The 19,854-nt window shown below is 39.9% G+C and overlaps 1 protein-coding gene across 6 annotated transcripts in view; it reads left to right on the top strand.

Annotated features, from left to right (window-relative positions):
- GRIA2 (glutamate ionotropic receptor AMPA type subunit 2) overlaps nucleotides 1–19,854 on the top strand; it is an 80,397-nt gene that overhangs the window by 53,265 nt on the left and 7,278 nt on the right. For all 6 annotated transcript variants that reach the window (XR_014011648.1, XM_081208265.1, XM_081208264.1 and 3 more), the window contains exons 5-12: nucleotides 301–354; nucleotides 1,177–1,338; nucleotides 9,870–10,037; nucleotides 10,279–10,383; nucleotides 11,674–11,784; nucleotides 12,814–13,020; nucleotides 13,483–13,853; nucleotides 17,697–17,895. Coding sequence is in view for 5 of the 6 variants with exons in the window: in XM_081208265.1 (XP_081064391.1) it covers nucleotides 301–354; nucleotides 1,177–1,338; nucleotides 9,870–10,037; nucleotides 10,279–10,383; nucleotides 11,674–11,784; nucleotides 12,814–13,020; nucleotides 13,483–13,853; nucleotides 17,697–17,895 (1,377 nt within the window). In the remaining variant the exon portion in view is untranslated. The remainder of the gene's footprint in view (nucleotides 1–300; nucleotides 355–1,176; nucleotides 1,339–9,869; nucleotides 10,038–10,278; nucleotides 10,384–11,673; nucleotides 11,785–12,813; nucleotides 13,021–13,482; nucleotides 13,854–17,696; nucleotides 17,896–19,854) is intronic.

Raw genomic sequence — 19,854 nt, 5'->3', positions numbered from 1 at the left:
CAGTAAAGATCCCACAGCCACCTTGTACAGTGACTAAGGAAAGCACAGGCCTTATTGAAAACAAGCAATATATATATATACATATATATATTTGGAATTCGTAATATGTCCTGCCTTATTTGAGATCGTGTTGGGTTTCCCCACCCCAGAAATGCTCTCCACAAAGCCTTCAAAAGATTCAGCCCAGAACCATATATTTTCCAGTGTAATCCATAATTAATCCCACATTATTTTATGAAGTGTTTCTTCTAGTATATGTGGCATTTCCCTAATCAGATAAGTTATATATTTCTCTTGCAGGTTATTACAATTGGCAAGCATGTAAATGGATACCACTACATCATTGCAAATTTGGTAAGTTAATTTAATACTAATAACCACAACTTAGCTCCCAGATATGAAAGTGGGGTTTGTTTGTTTGTTTGTCTGGTTTTGGGGTAATTTTGTATGATATAGTTCATCAACAGATTAGATTGCTGTCTGGAAAACATCTTATAGAGCTGTTCAATAATTTGAAGTAGAAGAGGTATCCATGGATCATGTCAGAATTGCGTGAAATGATCATCCCCCTATCTAACAAGCCACTTTTCCCACTCTGCCTTGCCCATTCCTCTTACTCACCCATCTCTTCTTATATTCCTTTTCTAACCCATTTACTGTAGCCCATTATTTTCCATGTGTTTATTCCACATGGATATCAGGGATCAGGAATATACCTGCTGGTCCTATTTCTGACATGATGCACAATGCTGCCCTTTCCCATGACATTTGTGCATTGAGTGGTCATGTCAGAGAAGGTACCATGAGCCTGAGACCTTATTGTTCTTTTTTATGGCTTACCGTTAAATCATAAAGTGATCAATAAAGTTACTATTACTTCTGACAGTCAAAAAATATGATGCAAACGGCCTTCTGAACATGCTGAAGACCAATGCATTCCCTGAATGACACAGTCTCTATTTCCCTGAGCTCTTAAAGGTGAATGACAAGGCAGACAGCCAATTAACTCTTGGAAGTCTGCAGTAATCTTTGTTGGAAAGAGAAGAAACCCTTATGTGAGGAAAAGTTTTACGAGTCAAATGTGTATGTGAACCTTTTAGTGTTAATGTTTTTCTTACTAAAATATGACAGAAAAGTTGAATAACTGGCCAACTGACCGATGTGTTCAATGCCTAGGGATTTACTGATGGAGACTTATCAAAAATACAGTTTGGAGGAGCCAACGTATCAGGTTTTCAGATAGTGGACTATGATGATCCCCTGGTGTCAAAATTTATACAGCGCTGGTCAACATTGGAAGAAAAAGAATATCCAGGAGCACATACTAGTACAATCAAGGTACACTTTTGCTAATACACTTGGACTAGGGTATACTGTGGGAAAGAAGTGTTCGTTGTCGTAGTTGTCACACTAATAATGAATTCTGGAAGAACAGCTTTGTGAATCTATTCTAGAAAAAAATGATAAATCTGTGGAAGATTGAAGACTAATAATTTTGATGAGGCATTAGCTCTCACAGACTAGTGCCCACTTCATCAGTTGCATGAACAACTATCCCATATGGCAGAGTCAAAGGATAGCAGTGGTTGTGTCACATTTCTGTGAAAAATTAACTACTGTGCCCAGAATTCATATGAAATAAAAGCAATAACTTCTTCATAACAGAAGTCATTGATGAAAATAGTCTTCCTTGCTAATGTCCTAAAGCAGGTTCATTACTTTCTGTGATGCGAATGACACCCCCAGTCTTGACTGAATCAGAATTCGATAAAATTTAATTTTATATCCATGTTTCAGACTGAGGTGGTTTAATGGCCCAAGGGAAGGTATGCACTAATAGGTCATATCTGTGACTTAAAATAGAAGAACATCAACACTGCGACAAAGATGTAGTGATTAAAGGGGAAAGGAAAAAGAGAAAGACAGTATGAGCTGTGGTGGTTAGATATTAGTTGTGGTGCTTCTCGCCTGGTGCTGCTTTTAAATTTTCATATTCCGCATGTGTTTGATAGAATATTCGTTTATTGAATTCCATCGCCAGTGTGCTGCATGGCTTATGCTGGTAGCTTAAAGGCAGGTACGTAGCTGTTGCATTTCCCAGTTGCCTTCCCCCTCCTGCTTCTAGTAAGCTGCAGTGACACCGGTTGTGGAAGGCTATTGCTGTAGCTCTGCCTCACCTGGCAAGTCCTACTTTCCCATCCCTCCACATTTGGCAGCCTCTGCTGTACGGAAGAGCCTTACATAAGAGGAGGGGCCTCCCTCTAAACATTATTTGTTTAGAGTTGTTGGAAGAGCTGTAGATTCTGAAAGCTGTTTGTGACAAGAGGATGAAAGTTTTGGCATTCTGTATGGCTGTTTTTCTTCCCCACTCAGCTCTGCTGTTTTAATTAGGCATTGTCTTTCCTGAAGCAGTTTTCATAACCTTCTTCTTTTTTCCTCCTCCCACCTTTGGCAGAACATTCAAAATTATTGACTCAAAATTGGTTCTGGGAAGTAGGTTTATTTTCCTACAAAAATAGAAAAATATTTCCAATGTGCATATTTAATTCAGTTTATGTAAACTGGGGCAACTTCAACACAGAACTTGGATGAAAAGGAGTGCAGAGCTTTAGTAGAAATGTTATAAGGAATTAAGTATAAATAGATTAACAGAAAATTAAAGGAAAAAATAAGGCAAGAATGTGTTAAGATAATTATAGGATAGAAAACAGAGGAAGATGGAAAGGAATTGCTGAAACAATTAATAGAAGTGGAATACAAAAAGGGAGATGAGAGGAGGTCATTGGAAATAAGCGAATGAAAAATAAGATATTGAAAATGTTTGAGGTGTTTTTAAATTGTTTTTGTTTGTTATTGTTTTGTTTTGTATGCAGGGTTTTTGTATTGTATTTGTATTGTTCTTCTTTTTCTTTTTTTGTTTGTAGTGTTGTGTTGAAACTGTTCAAAAAGTAATAAATATCATTTAAAAAGAAAGAAAGAAAGAAAGAAAAGGAGTGCAGAGCATATTTATGAAATGCTAGCAACGGAGACTGCTTATTTATTTATGACGTTTCTATGTTGCTCCAAAGCACAGAGATCTCTGGGCAGCTTACAACAAATAAATTAATTTAAAAAGCCATTGCAATACAAAATTAAAAATAAAACTCCAACATCATAAATGGCATTGTTATGTACTGAGTTGAATAGGATCCAAACTGCAGCAGTCTGATTGGTCCTAGAACAATAGGATCCAAATTACAGCAGTCTGATTGGTCCAAGAACAATGCAACAGTATGATTGGTTGGCAGGAACCACCCAATCATGCTCCAGATATAAGTGAATCCACAACCTGATTGGCTTACAGTAGAATTCCAGAATTAACCAATCATGTGCAGCCCATTGTGTAAATAATGTATATAAAGCAGATACTTTGAGGGGACTTTTATTCATTCCTCCTCACCACTATGAGCTGAATAAAGAGCATGAAATCACTTTGCGACTCTGAGTATATTTCAGGCATAAATACAGTTTTTTAAAAACCCAACCCCAAAACACATCATACCCCAAAGTTGAAAAAGATATTAAAAGCCTGAGGTGCCCAAACTGCAGGAGTTATTTTAAAAGCTTTGGTGGCCACAAAGGTATTCACCTGAAGCTGAAAAGACCACAAAGATCAAATCAGACAAGAAGTCTTAGGAAATCTGTTCCATAACCAGGTTGACCAGGAGGTTATCTGCCTCAACTCAAACAACAAGTCTACTCAGAGCACGACTTGCTCCACCTTGATATCCCAAGTTACTAAAGCTCAGTAAAAACTATACCTTTCAAGAATATTTCATCACCAAAAGAATTCTGGGCACTGCAGTTTACGCCTCACAGAATTACAGTTACCAGCAACCCATAACACACTACGGTTCCCAGAATTCTTTGAGGGGAGAAATGTGCTTTGAATGTGCATTAAATATAATGTGTGTACAGAGAAGCAGAAATATGACAGCCTCACCCCAGTACCAAAGTACAGCTCCATAAATATTTTGCAATTCAGACTCGTCGTTTGATAGCAATCACTACTTGTCCTCAAGTTGCCTCCAGTTCCCCTTCAGTACATTTCCACAAGGAAACACACAAGGCCACTTTCTGTTGTGAGCATGATAAGCAATAGAATATGACTGACATAAATCAGTATGTCATATTACAACACAAGGATGTGAGATATAGTACTACAGTAAATGGAAAGAGACATTTCCAACCCAATTCACACCCTCAAAAAATGCATTTTAAAGGGAGTATTGTTTATTTATTTAGAACAATCTTCAGAGTTTGTTTCTAACATTATATTTTTCAGGATTCAAACCACCCCCCTTTGATTTCTTAAAACATTGGTGGTAGAAAGGAATGGAAGTCCTGCAGACTCTGTCCCTTGCGCTATAGTAATTTATTTCTATTGTTGTAGACGAGAGAGAGGGGGGGGGGGTCCATTGATTTTCAGTCTGCCATCTCACAGGTCCCAGTTTGCACAATCTTCTGCTGTGCCTATGCAGAGAGATTGGTAAGTGGCCTGCACAGAATGAACCAGTGATGGTGCAGGTCACCATATGATGGCACATCGCTTTACTACTACAGCATAGTTTGGGCTCCCTTTGATTACTAAAGCCCAAAAAGTCTGAAAGACCAAGTTCTTCCCTACAGACCCTCTCAGCAGAGGGTGCCCTCTTGGTAATGCTACCACCCTCAGAGTGTGGGGGGCTGGGGGAGTGAGCCAGGAAATGGCATTTTCTGTGGCAGCCCCTATGTTGTTGTTGTTCTTTATTAACTGTATTGGTTGCTCTTCTTTGCAAGGTAACTCAAAGCAAGTTGCAATATATAAACAGACTCATTCTTTAAAACTGGCATAAAAGAAAACAAAAATCTTAAAGACAAAGCTATTTTTAAAAGGCAGGATTTAAAAACTCCACCCACACAAGGAGGCCACAGATAATTATAGATTAATTATAGAATTGTATAAGTTGTAGAATTCCCTCTCACACAGAGGTGGGTCTGCCACCTTTGTTGTACAGTGATCTACGATATCCTTCTGAGTCAACCACAGATTTTCTGTCTCTGAATATAAGAGATAAGGCAGCACAAGTAAAGCACTTTTTTCCCTGGATAATGTGACTGAAAAGCCAGTTGCCAGAATGTCATCTCCTTTGAAATAAGGCGAGCTGTTAAAATGGAGAACTTCAGCTCTCTGCTTGTCAATAGATTTCTGTTTCAGTGGAGGCATTTTTAACACAGCCTAACAGTAATCATGGTGGGAACCAGATGTTCCAAGCAGTTTACATTAATTTAAAAGCAATTTTGTTATAGTGCATGGTTGCTTCGGGTTGCTGTTGGTTTTTTTCTTTTTGCTCTACTGCAATCTTAAGGTTACCTGAAGGCAGCATTTATTTAAGGTAGGATGTAAGGTAGCATTTATTTTGTCAGCATGTGTGATTTAGAACCCTCTTCAATCAAAAGAATATGTCAGAGGCAGAAAGGGAAGCAGGGATGGTTCAGCTTCTTCTGAGACAAGCAAAATAAATTTCAAAGAATTGCCTGTAAAATGCTTTAAGAAAAGGTTAGAGAGGGGAGGATGATTGTGGCATCATATCCTTCCCCTTCTTTCCTTCCATTGATGCTTTTTACCAGTATTGCTACTTCTTGCCTCTTAGGAATGCAAACAAGGCTCATTCACACTTTTAATAAGGCCACTACTTCTGACTCTTTTCTCCAGAATTTCTCAGACTAGTTTTATGCCTCCCCTCCCCAGTTATTGCCTTTTTCTTCCACTGGACATGCCATGTAAACTAGCAGTATGATAATATTATGCTTATTGATGGAAGTGGTATCAGATCTGTTTGCCCCCCCCCTTGCCCCATCTTTGACTTTTACATCTGTGGAAAGGTTGTGCTGCCCTCCATTTTACAATCATGACCAAATGTTACTTAGGTACGACATCAACATCCGTGTAATGGTTTTTCGGATGCCACTTCTCAGGGTAAAGCAACACACCTTCAGTGTCCTGATGCATTTGAAAACTTTCTTCCAAATATTTAATTTGCTATCTGTGTGAGTTTTGGAATGAAAGAAGTGGGATTTGAGTTTGGACCTGGCCAGCCAGAAAAAGATGGAAAGATGGAAAGGGTGTATGAAAATGAGGAAGGGATTGGTTCTGCAATGAGGAAGGGCAAATAAAGTTTGGAAGCTGGGTATTTCAGGGAATCAAATTCTTGGAAAGATGTGGGGGGATTGTCTGGCTTCTCATCTTTGCTCCCAGTGGGTGTCTGGCAACATTTTGTATGATCTTAAACTCCTTAATTAATTATTTTCTCTTCTGGAACAATTTGAACTCAACCTCCCCACTGCTGTTTGTTTTGTTTTGGGTTGTGAAACTGACTATATTAATAGAGCAGGACAAGGCGGGCAGGGAGGATTTCTCCTGATCAGGCATAGGACTTACACAGCCTGATCAGACACATGTTCCCTAAGTGGTAAAGCTGCCTTGGCCCATCCCATGGTCTTATTTCTCTTCCCTCTTTGGTGCTTGCAGCAGAGCCTGGAAATGACTGCAGTAGCAAATACCCACCTTTCAATGCCTGTCCAGGACTGTGCAGACAGTGGCATCTGTGGGAGTGGATAGCCAGTCAGTCTCTTCCATATCCTCCCCCGGGCTGTGTTACATTCCCCCTGTGTCCACCCCACACACCCCTGAAGTGATGCTGAGATTGCTCTACCCCTCCCTGCCCCAAGCAGGGGCTGTGATTTCCAATGCCTTTAATTTATATGCTCCTTCTTAGATGCATGCCCATACTTAGGTTGAAGCAAATGCTAGTGCAAATCTGTTTTGAGCATGTGGTCCTTCAGGCCTCTCTATGTGGCCCTTGGGACTTTCTACAGACCACACCAATCCTTCTCCTTGATTGCTTTTGCCTGGGTGGAATGGGTCTGTGAACTGTGAACATGTCTCTTGCTTCCCTGGGTGGAGGGGGTGTGTGGTCTGTGTGGTTTGTGTGTGTATAGAAACTTTGGGCTTTTGCATAGCTGGAATGTATCCAGCCAAAATGTAGTTCAGTGATAAGAGTCCTATCCATTCTATAATGTTCTGCCATTGAGCTATGATGTGCACGAAATGATTTGGGAGAAGTGGGTTATGTGTTTAAAGTGTGACCTTTCTCCTTCTTTTCAAAAACACAATTTAAAGCCACAAGCTTTGACAGCAGCTTAGGAGGTGTGGTGGCATCACCACACCTACGACCACGTCTGCTGTTGCATCACAGAACACTTGGGGGAATGACATGAGCTACAACTACTTGGCAAGAAGGCTAGAAACAGCTCAATTTTATTAAAAGACACAGACGAACCAGTATGTTGAACCTTAGTTCAGGGGACTGGGCAAGAGCATCTTCTACTTTTGCAGCTCTGCTAATATTCTATTTCTATGCAGATGCATTTAGGGTTTTGAGAAAATTGGATAAAACACTACGAGATCTACTTGGGCAATTAGGAAATAATAGGAAAGAGCAACCGCAAGATAAATCTAGAGCCTTGTGCTACACTTTTTAATACTGACAATTTGTTCTTGAATCATTAATCAGTGTATACAGGGATGAAAATATTGCATCCATATACTTAACTTTGTATAAAGGTCACAGGCCTAGAAAATAAACCACCCTACTGTTTTGTAATTAATACTAGCTAGGAGTACGCGTCATAAACCATTTTATATTTGCCTCAAGACTGCAGTCATTTCAGGGCGCATATAAGTGATTACAGTAGCAGCAGGAGAAATTGCCTATCTCAGCGGTGTGCTCTAGCATAATTTAGTTACTGACTAGTCTCCGAGCAAGCAACGCTAAATCATTCCAGCAAAAGATTAAATTTGGAAAATTTTGATCTATACTGTACTCCATACATGATCAGTGAATACGTGATCAAGAGAGAAGGGCAGATGGCAGCCGTAAATGCTTCTGAGCACACAAACACCCCATTGCGTTACAGTGCCGGCTTTGCTTTTCTGGAGAGAAAAGGAAGTTGTTCAAAGTAGATAGTTCACCCCTCTGTGGGGGTGTCTAAGATAGATACTCAAGTGGGGAAATTTTTTCACCATGGGATACATTTCACCTGAAATGTATCATCTCATCCATAGGAGTCTTCTGACCCACGTCCTTTCTGTTTAAGGTGAAAGGATAAACAGATGTTCACCATTCATGCTACTGCTGGCTTCCAATACTAGTGGAAGTTGATGCAGTGACAGGAGTCTGGTAGCCTGAAAATGACAAGGAATAAGTTTATACAAGGAAAAGGCATTTGCTGGCATGATGCCTGAACCAGGAGCTTAAGATCAAGTGCCATAATAAAACCTTGCCATAGCTTTTAGGGGATTTTTGAGCAAACTGGTGAAGCAAACGCCCTGTACATGTTCCCAGTAGTATTCACTGTTGGCTATTTGTATTACAACTAGATTTTTTACAGTTAATCTTCAAACTGCACTAAAGGTTGGCATCTCGTTATTGGCCCTGAAACACAAACTCCTCTCCAAGTATTAGATGCAGACTTTACAAAACTCTTGAAAATTCTCTCCTGGGAGCTTTTAAGTAGGGAAGGTGAACTTGTATATTCTGTTATAATAAAAACTATAGGAAGGCCAGTTTCACTAAATCATTGTCTTATTAGGCACGCTGTAAGTGTGGCAAAACATTTCTGTTATTACAAGAAAAAATATCCAAATGATGGCACTCTTTAAATCTTTATGAGGTGCAGAAAATTGAAGTATCTGTGTGAACAAGATTTTCGTGCTTCCAGCTGTTGAACAACTGCTGCAAGGATCTAAAGAATTAATTTCAAATCCTAACTTTCTACAGATTATGGTTAGGAACACTGGGCTTTACATTATACTTTACATTATGCTGAGTCTATCCTCTTAGCTCAGTGGTTCTCTACCTTGGGTCCCCAGATGTTTTTTGCCTACAACTCCCATGATCCCTAGCTCACAGGACCAGTGGTCAGGGATGATGGGAGTTGTAGGCCAAAAACATCTGGGGACCCAAGGTTGAGAAAGGCTGTAGACTTAGCTCAAGATCGGGGGTTGCCAATGTGGCGCTGTCCAGATGTTGTGGACTCCATCTCCCATCATCCCTGATCCTGGCTGAGGCTGATGAGAGTTCACCATGCCTAGGACTGGGCTGCCAAGTCCTCTCCTTTGATACCAAAGCTGGAGGGTGGATAAAGCTTGTTGCAGGCATGTTGCACAGTGCCTACTACTGTTGACTCTAGGACTCAGGGACTTTCCGGTGTGATTTTCTCAGGGAGCTGCTGGCAGCCGCTACTCCTCTTGTCATTACTCATGGGGCTAGATTAGCTAGGACTGTATGCTGAACTGTCAACCTCATCACCACTAGGAGAACTCTTAACCTTAAGGGCTGGCAATGAAAGATAGGGTATGGGAGCTGTTCTGCTTTGCTGTAGGGACCAACTTTTGCTCATCCCCACCCCATTGTGTACAACCACTGTAATTTTGGCTACATGAGTGATGCTACTTGGAGAACTGAATCATAATTAGCATAAAGGATGGGCTTACCAATGAGGTGACCTCCAGATGTTGATGGGCTCTCTCAACAGCATGACCAATGACAGCATCTGGATGGCTGCAGGTTCTTCACCCTCAGCAGCTCCCTCAGTGTTGGGTAATGATAAGAATTATGCACTGAAATATCAGTTGTATGCATTGTGGAAAAATATAACCTCAAAGGGTGTGGAAATGATCTTTACTTTCCTTCCTTCTCTTTTAATGGATGCAATCAGTTACAAATAAGTACTGAAGGCTAGTTTCCTTAACTTGTGCTTAATGAATTATATTTGCTCCTTTTCAGTACACATCAGCTCTGACCTATGATGCTGTCAAAGTGATGACTGAAGCTTTCCGTAACTTGCGTAAACAAAGGATTGAGATTACCAGAAGAGGAAATGCTGGAGACTGTCTTGCAAACCCAGCAGTGCCTTGGTCACATGGTGTAGAAATAGAAAGGGCACTGAAGCAGGTATTGTGGAATTACTGTGTATTAAATGACCTCTGAATGTCTTCAACATTAAAAATAAAAATAAAGGAAGACCAGTCAACCTGTGTATCCAACACTTCTGCGAGGACTTCTCAGCAATGCAGAAAATGACAATTATCTGTAGAACGGTCCTCAGCACAAATAAAAATTCAGTTGATATGAAATGTATTTTGTGGACAAATCAGTTTAACTTTACCATCCTTTCCATCCTTATTTCACATAGGTTCAGGTGGAAGGGCTATCAGGAAACATAAAGTTTGATCAGAATGGAAAGAGAATTAACTATACAATAAATGTCATGGAACTCAAAAGTACCGGTCCCCGGAAGGTAATTTTGGTTCTGCCTGCTTTTTGTTGTTTCCCAGTGGCGTAGCGTGGGGGGTGCCAGGGGTGCCGGCCGCACCGGGCGCAACATTTGGGGGGGCGCGTTTGGCCGGCCCTCCTCAAGGAAGCAGGAACCCCACTGTCCTCGGACCTCCTCCGAAGGCTGGCGGTGGGGCGGAGAGACCTTCTCCCCACGCCAGCCTTCGGATGGCTGTCCTGAAGACTTGTGGTGGGAGCAGTGGTGTAGCGTGGGGGGTGCAGGGGGGCCTGCTGCACCTGGCGCAACATCTGGGGGGGGGCGGAAGAGACTCGAGTGCTAAAATCCACGGGTTAGGGGGCGCAAATTACTTGCCTTGCCCCGGGTGCTGAGAACCCACGCTACGCCACTGTTGTTTCCTGCTAAGTGGTATTTTAAAAAGGAGGTATCTTAATGCTGAACATACGGATATAATGCAATTAAATGCCTATCTGTAGAGATGTAAAAAGTTTTTTTAAAAAAAAATGTAACAAAGATAATAATTTAAGGTAAGTAGAGTCTTTCAGTATAGTTTATGTTATTTTACTTTACATCTTTCATGTTTACGCTTAAAAGTAAGAGGGAGTACTTGTGGTAAAATTTATCTTTTAAAAAGATAATGAACTCTCTGAAAGGGGTAGAATTTTCTGAATTTTTTATCCTGAAATGTAACCAGGGTCTGGTTTGCATACCTTGGGAAGTCATTTAGTAAACAATAGAAAATTATTGCTTACTGCAAATGAGCAGCATGCTGGTTCACATGTCTCAGTCATATGCCCTTTGTTCTTTTCCTACTCTTCCTTGTCCAAAGCCGAGAGGACACAAACTGGAGCGTTAAGTGTGAGCCTTTTTTGTGGTTTCCTTCTCTCCAAAGAGACCTCAATAAGAAGCCAGCTTATGTTGTTTCTTTATCGGTAGGGGACACCATGGATGCTAGTTCACATGTGATTTGTTTCATCCCAGCTGGGGATAAGTAAGAGTGGAAAAGGAACAAAGCAGGCATGATTGAGCTGTACCTGCCAGCATGCTGCATATTCATGTTAAATCATAGTGCATTTTAAACTATGACTTACCTTTAAACTATGGATCAATGTGGGAATGAGGAATTTATTATACGTTCAAGGGACTTCTGAATAAATAATAAAAACAGCTATTATTAGTTCTTGATTACAGCTTTAGGCATGAATTGGGTATGTGAATGCAATTTATCAAAAATCATGCTTATAAACAAAAATATGCATTTGTTTGCCCTGAATACAACCTGCAACTTTTTTTCAGATTGGATACTGGAGTGAAGTGGACAGAATGGTTGTGAATCCAATTGAATGTCCATCTTGCAATGAATCCTCAGGATTAGAGAATAAGACTATTATTGTCACAACTATTTTGGTAATTAAACACGTTTTTTGTGAAATGGATAGTCTAAATTGCAACCTTATCATTCATTCTTGGTCTATATTGGAATAAGTCATGCCTACCTGACTTTATTCCTGTGTATTTGTGAAAGGTTGAGGAACAAGAGGAACGTGTTGGGTGCCATTTGCCTGTTGCTGCAGAATTGTTTGGAGGGTTTTGAAACATGCCTTTGCTTCTATTTATTTATTTATTTAAATAGCAGGATTTGTGGTGGATAAGCTTTTTTTTAAAAAAAATGAAACTAAAAATTTCAAGGGAACCAATTTCAAGGAAGCATTATTCTGTTGTAGCAGGACTCTGTGCTTTGATTTTGTGCTAAAATTGTTACACGATAGAGTTTGTTAAGCCAGGAACAAATGCAAAGCTCTTTCTCTCTAGTCACTTTCAATCCACTAAGCAAAAGAACGTGACATTCTCCCTTATCACTTTAAAATAGCAAAATCATATATAGTCATATAGTAGAAATGCCAATGTTGTTTACTTAGTAAGCTAATCATTGTTCAGAGTTGTTCATTCAAGGCTTAACTGTTCTGGATTATATATTAAAGGAACCAACAATTTGTCAACTTTTGATGGTGGTAAGATTTTTTTTAAAAACAGCTATATTTATTGTAAGTTTTATATGATCAGTTGTGGGTCTGGTGGTAACAGAGGTGTGAAATACTATGGAATAAGCAGGAGTGATCCAATGCAGCTCTCTCTTTTTTTAGAAGGCTAACTAAATAAAAAGTTTTAAAACTCTTTCTTTACTTGTCAACATACAGTTTATTAATGCTGGTGAGAATTATGAAAACGCCTCTTTACCTGTAAGGCTTGCTGCAACTGTGAAGAAATGTTATTGTGATGATGGATAAATAAACAATCCTGAATGTTTCAGGGGGGGGAAATACAGGTTTTTTAAAAAATTGATTTATTTAATGTACTTCCAACCCTGTACACAAAGAATAGATAACTAACATGGCATCCTTTTTTGATTAGCTAAAGCCAAGTTTCTCTGTACAGGAATCCCCCTATGTTATGAAGAAAAAAAATTTTGAATTGCTTGACGGAAATGATGCCTATGAGGGCTACTGTGTGGACTTAGCTGCAGAAATTGCCAAACACTGTGGGTTCAAGTACAAACTCACAATTGTTGGGGATCGCAAGTATGGGGCCAGGGATGCAGAAACAAAAATCTGGAATGGAATGGTTGGAGAACTTGTTTATGGGGTAAGAGACGTTTTTAACCATTGCAAGTAGCTATGACTAACGGAGATCAGGTTAGCACATGTTGGTATCACAGCTGTTTGCGTGGATCCAAGTGAGACTTAAATGGGCGTTGGAAAAGAGGTCAAGATCTCTGCATTTCATCACATTTTCCTCCAAATCAAAACTTCTGTGCACTCAAATGTCCTAAAAATTCAGGGGCTGTGGCCTGACAATGTTGTTTGGTGTGTGATTATAAAGAGGTATCATTTGCATGATAAAAGTGAAGCCACGTAGTACCATGTACGTCAGGCAGATTGTAGGCAGATTGCTTAGTAGTTTATTCCTCAGTAGGATGCTAGAATTGAAATTAGTATTACCTGTGTCCCTGCTGTTGCATTCTTCATCTGCGATGCACAAAAGCAATAAAGCCGTTCCCTTGTTAAATATTGAATAAGTTATTATTTTGTTTTGCTTCCATTACAGAAAGCCGATATTGCAATTGCTCCATTAACTATAACGTTGGTGAGAGAAGAAGTGATTGACTTCTCAAAGCCCTTTATGAGCCTTGGTATATCTATAATGATCAAGAAGCCTCAGAAGTCCAAGCCAGGAGTGTTTTCCTTTCTTGATCCCTTAGCATATGAGATCTGGATGTGCATAGTTTTTGCCTACATTGGGGTCAGTGTTGTTTTATTCCTGGTCAGCAGATTTAGCCCATACGAGTGGCACACTGAGGAGTTTGAAGATGGAAGACCATCGCAAAGTAACGAATCAACTAATGAATTTGGGATATTTAATAGTCTCTGGTTTTCCTTGGGTGCCTTTATGCAGCAAGGATGCGATATTTCGCCAAGGTTGGTTACACACCCATTTCAGCTTTGTGCATTTTGGGTCTCACTCCGGAAGCTCATGGTGCATATAGATTCAATCTCAAGAAATGCCAGCTGTTGACATGTTTTTCAAAATCATCCACAGCCCTTTAGATGGAAACAACTTCTCCCGATGCAGGCCAGTGGGCTGTTCAATTGGTTTCCTCCGAACATCGGTCCTGCCTTGCCCTAGTGGACTTATATGCACCATGCAGAGGCCATAAAATGCACGAGGTCCCCCTCATTCCATGCCTTCTTGGAGGGGTACCGTGTTTTTGCTGCATATTCCCATTCACAGCCAACGGTGCATTGATTTCACAGATGCTGTAATGGGAAAAAGGGTAACACACAATTAATGAGCTGTGGAAGGAGTGCTTTCCCCTCCACAAGCCATTTTGCACAGCATCCTACCTATTGCTTAAACTCCCCGTCTCCTTTCAGGAAAATCACTGGAATAGAAAATAGAAAGGTATTCTGATAACTCAATAGTCATGTGAACCAGGTACAACAAACTTGGCAAGAGTGGGTGGTTAGGTTATCCTGGAGAGAGAGAAAATCCGGGGTGATTTGTTTTGTTTTGTTTTCATTTTTAGAAAGTTAGAGTCTGATCTTGGTATTTGGTTTTAAGCCACGAGTAACTACAGCTCAAATTATAATTTATTATGCCCATGCTTTTTTTACATGTTTCTTTTGTAGTGTTATCAGCTATTCCATTACCCTTCTGCAGCCTAAGCTCAACAGCTCTGTTGGGCACCTGTTGATGCATCATGTTGACTATGTGAACTGAATCAAAGCTGAAATTCATTTAGCACTTGGCCCAGAGGGTGGCAAGTTTGGGCATTGGCTAGGGTTCAACAGAGGACCCAACCATCATAGCAGTGCTACCATTTTCACTTTTTTATAGTGTATTTCAAAAAAGATCAGAAATAAAATTCTCAGTTGTATGTCCCCATCACATGTTCCAGGTTAGCACCCCGCTTGATCACAGACTTCTAAATTCTGGGGCCAGTACTGAATTCATTCAAGGAAATGGAAGTAAGAATGCATTGCTTAGCAAGCAACTTACTGGTGTCTGATATTTAGGACATCTTAGTATATCTGTGGTAGAGGAATCTGGCTTTCTCCCTTTCAATATCCATATTTGGAAAAGTGAATTTTAGAGAATGTTATAAATAACCCAACTTTTAACACAAGTTTTGCTTATTTAGAAAACTAGACCAGGAGTTAAACCAGTATCTATTAATAGATACTCTAAATCCTAACTGAAAAGCACATTAAAATTTCATAAATATTAATGCCTGACAAAGTAGACACTGAAAGGTTTGGGAAGATCATGAAATGAGAGATCAACTGCAAAATAATTTGCAGTATATGCCACCTTGAAGCTAAATATACAGGTTAGAGCATAAGGCTAATTAATATGATGATGAGGCATAAAACAGATCTAGCCAAGTCAAAAATTTAAAACTTTGCATTTATATAGCATGTTGTCTTACTGTAATGCACACAACAACCATGTAAGGCCAGCCAATATTTGTTATACTCAAATTACAGATGGGGAGAGAGGCTGAAAGAGAGAGAGCCTTGCCTAAAGCCAACAAGTGAGTTCATGGCATAAATTTTTAAAGGGGATTTTTTAAATGATTCAGAACACAGTCTCTTAGCAATTATGTTACAGTAGCTCTCTATATTCAAATTTATGACTGACCTAGACAAGACAGAACATTGCCTTCAGGGGAGAGGCGTGCTAGCATCCATTTCTGGTTGTAAAAACAAGCATATTACGAGTTTGCTGACTCCAATGTGCTTGAGTGGCAATAAAATGAACTTTCTAATTTTAAGTAGTCCCAAAGGGTGTCAGTCAAAGAATTAAGAACTATGCATATAAAAATATTTCCTTTTTTATTTTCTGAAAAGTGATATAAGTACACCAGGAAAGGAAAAGGTTGTTATGCTCACTTGAATGCTGCTGAAAAGCTCTCTCTCTCATGTCAGTGCTCCAAGCTGAAGCAGTAACATCTAAAAGCTTCTTAGGATGCAATCCTGTGCCCGTGGAGCCACAGTGAATTCAGTGCGCCCCTGACTTGGCATGCTGATGTTTGTGCTGGCAATGCTCAAGATGCTGGCCTGAGGATCCAGCACACATTATGGCAAATATGAATAGCAAAGATCTTCTGCTTAGAGTGTTGCTTGTAAGAAAGAGCTTCCAACTGGCAGCCACATGGGATTGTAAGATATTTGGCCACATTCCCAATTTTTGCCAAATCATTTCAATGGGAGCCTCCTAGTAGGGCTTTCCCCTCTGCAGGATACATGCATGCATAAATCATTTTATTTGTATGTTGCTTTTCCATAGTTAACAGGGGTCAGCAAACTTTTTCAGCAGGGGGCCGGTCCACTGTCCCTCAGACCTTGTGGGGGGCCGGACTATATTTTGAAAACAAAAATGAACGAATTCCTATGTCCCACAAATAACCTAGAGATGCATTTTAAATAAAAGCATACATTCCACTCATGTAAAAACACACTGGTTCTGAGACCATCCGCAGGCTAGATTTAGAAGGCAGTTGGGCCGGATCTGGCCCCCGGGCCTTAGTTTGCCTACCCATAGTTAAAACCATGCTCAAGGCAGCTTACAACATGAAAAGAAATGCAGAATTACAAACGTAACAAAAGTAGTCATAAACAATAAGTGAAACATCAAAAAGTACACAACCAAATTGAACAATTTCCTCATAAATCATAACAAAAAATTAATAACAGCAACATCTCTGCCTGCTCATCTTCCGCCCCCCCCCCAAAAAAAACCCTAAACAAAACTCCTGGCCCCAGAATGAAACATTAATATTAATCAGAAAATGCAAGACGTCCAAAGAAAGTTTTACACATTTTTAAAGTGATGTCACAATAGGCCATGTTGCTAGCAGCTCTTCCGAAACACTTAGAAAGGTGAATCAAGGGTTGTTCTGTTGCTTATATATTGTCTTGTATTTCTGTAAGGACTTAGATTATTATTTTGATTGTCAGCTGTTCATGTACATTTTATTTCTGAGCAATTCACATAAGTATGAATGCAGTGCATGGCACTAATTGTTTGAAAAGCTAAACTTAAATGTGAATGGTGTGGTCCCAAAATTAGGCTTCCCAGTCCAACAATTCTCTTGCTTCTTGTGGTATATGTTTGATTGTTCAATTGCATCTGCCCTTCCTGCTAGGATTTTCTAAAGGAGTGCAATGGAGAGCATATGGGACTTTGTACCAAGGCCATTCCTTATTTTATTCAGTCAAAATATAGGTTATACCACTGAATCCATTGCAGCTGAAACTGTTGATTTTTACATAGTAGACATGATCTGGCGGAAATGGGAAAACGTAGACCCAAAAGCCTATAATTGATCTTGCCTGACTTTCTTGTATATGTGCTTGAGCTGTCACAAAAAAATTCACCTGAGTTATCATGAAAACCTTACTTTTTAAAATATGGCTATAATGTTATCTAAGCAGCTTTCTTTTCCAGGGTCCTCCGACCAGTGAAGGACTGATGAGCTAGTCTTTGCTTCCGTACATTATCTCAAGACGGAGTCCTGAATTTAGTGACACCACTTGAGCTGAGTAAAATTATCCTAGCAAAACTATAGTATGTTTTTAATTTCCCATTTCAGTAGCATGCATTGAAACTGAGAGGCGAGAAAAAACACACTTAAGGTAGCAAGGAAAAACCAACATTTCCCTGCGTTACACAACGCAGCATATACATAAACCTGGTGACTTGTATTCCTTTCAGGACATTCATTTCATTTTACAAATCCATTTCATACTTGTTATTAGATCCCTGTCTGGGCGCATTGTTGGAGGTGTGTGGTGGTTCTTTACCCTGATCATAATCTCATCCTACACGGCTAACCTAGCTGCCTTCCTGACGGTAGAGAGGATGGTATCTCCCATTGAGAGTGCCGAGGATTTGTCTAAACAATCAGAAATCGCTTATGGGACATTAGACTCCGGCTCAACAAAAGAATTCTTTAGGGTAAGAGTCTTCTTTTGGTCTGAAATATTAAAGGTTCTCCCCCCCTCCTTTTCTGCGCTTTTCTGAAATTAAGTAATAAATAAGATCCATTCTTGGTGTTGTGATTTAATAATTCAATGCATGTTCTAAATGAGCGCCAACTAGTAATTCGGGTGCCAAATGTAACTCCCTGCAGAGCTGAAATAAAGAGGACAGCTCACTTGCATTTAATATAAGCCATGACTTCCTTAAATATAGCGGCTTAGTCATGCTGGCCACAAGACCCAGAAGCTGTACGCCGGCTCCCTCGGCCAATAAAGCGAGATGAGTGCCGCAACCCTAGAGTCGTCTGCGGCTGGACCTAATGGTCAGGGGTCCCTTTACCTTTACCTAACAGGTGTGGAAAGTATGAAAGAGAAATTGTACATCTCCACCATGTTATGTGGGTTTCAACAACAATGGCAGCAGAAGGAAATGTGTATGTAGGTTTCAGATCTGTAATGTTTGCATTTTGTTTATAATCTGTTGTTGTTTGAAAGTAATAAATAAATGCAATAGCCAAAGTCTAGCTTCAAAATATCTCAGAAATATCTAATGTATGCATACATACATACAGTGGTACCTCGGGTTAAGTACTTAATTCATTCCGGAGGTCTGTTCCTAACCTGAAACTGTTCTTAACCTGAAGCCCCACTTTAGCTAATGGGGCCTCCCCCTGCTGCCGCGCTGCTGGAGCACGATTTCTGTTCTCATCCTGAAGCAAAGTTCTTAACCCGAGGTACTATTTCTGGGTTAGCAGAGTCTGTAACCTGAAGCATATGTAACCTGAAGCGCATGTAACCCGAGGTACCACTGTACTCTTACTTTACACAGTTTGCAACATTGATGCATGGTTTGTTTGTTTTTAATCACATTGATGGCTATTAGAAGACTTTGGGGCCTTCATCCAGTTCAGACTTCAAACCTACTTCACGGCTGAAGTTCTACTGCATGCGCTCGCAACTCAAATTTTAGTACAGTTTTGAGTTATTTCTGTAAATGACATGCTAATTATAGAATCTCATTTTGAGAATAATAGATCGTAGTAAGACAAAATGGGAACGTTATCTGATGGCCAACTAGATATGTAGATTGCTAATTAATTTGACAAATCCTTCATAATTGAAATTCTTAATTGAGTGTCTCTAGGAAAGAGCACTCTTTAATGAAAACAGCATAATGAATATAAATGGAGCACACTGCTAAAACAGATTGATTTATGGTCTTTGCAGCCCCAAAGCTAGAAAGCTGTAATAGAAGTGGGATATACCCTTGGTTACTGTCCGGAAGCTTTGTCTGGTGTGAATGTGGGGAACCACAGAGGAAATTACTGGCAACGTATTACTTCGTTGTTTGATGTGTCACAATCTATCCAATTGTCAGTTCAATTATTTCGATTCATAAACTGCCTATTCTCCTGTGCTTTACTGTAAATTCTAATACATAGGGGTGCTCCTTCTAGAAGCCATAGTTTGCGGGGAAATTCCAATGATCAGTTGTGTAAGATTTTGCCATGGGCATGTTACTGACTCAGTACTACAAGATGCAATGATGGCCACCAACTTGGTTGAAGTTAAAAGGGTTTAGCCAAATTCATAGAGGACAATGCTGTAAAGTTTTATGGTTCCCCTTTTCCCGAAACATACTCCTGCAAGATGATGGGGGAAGCCAGTAATGAGGTACTTTAACAGCAGCAGAGGTGGGCAAGGAAGTTTAATAGGCTCATTTTAAAGACCTAGGCACTCATACAATGTCCATCACTACCAGACAAGGTCCATTGTCTTTCCAAGTCAGTGCCAAGAGGCATTGGAAAATATAACTTCAAGTCTTCCTGGAATTAAGAATAGTCTCTGTGCACATCAAGCACAAGACTGTTGCTATAGGGCTTGCTTCCGTTGCTGGCGATCCCCCTTTTCCCATTGCAATAATAAGTTTTAAGAA

The sequence above is a fragment of the Podarcis bocagei genome (genome assembly GCF_964188305.1).
Source record: "Podarcis bocagei genome assembly, chromosome: 9".
Lineage (NCBI taxonomy): Eukaryota > Metazoa > Chordata > Lepidosauria > Squamata > Lacertidae > Podarcis > Podarcis bocagei.
The sequence above is the reverse complement of the archived record's forward strand: the minus strand, read 5'-3'. Positions and strand labels throughout refer to the sequence as shown.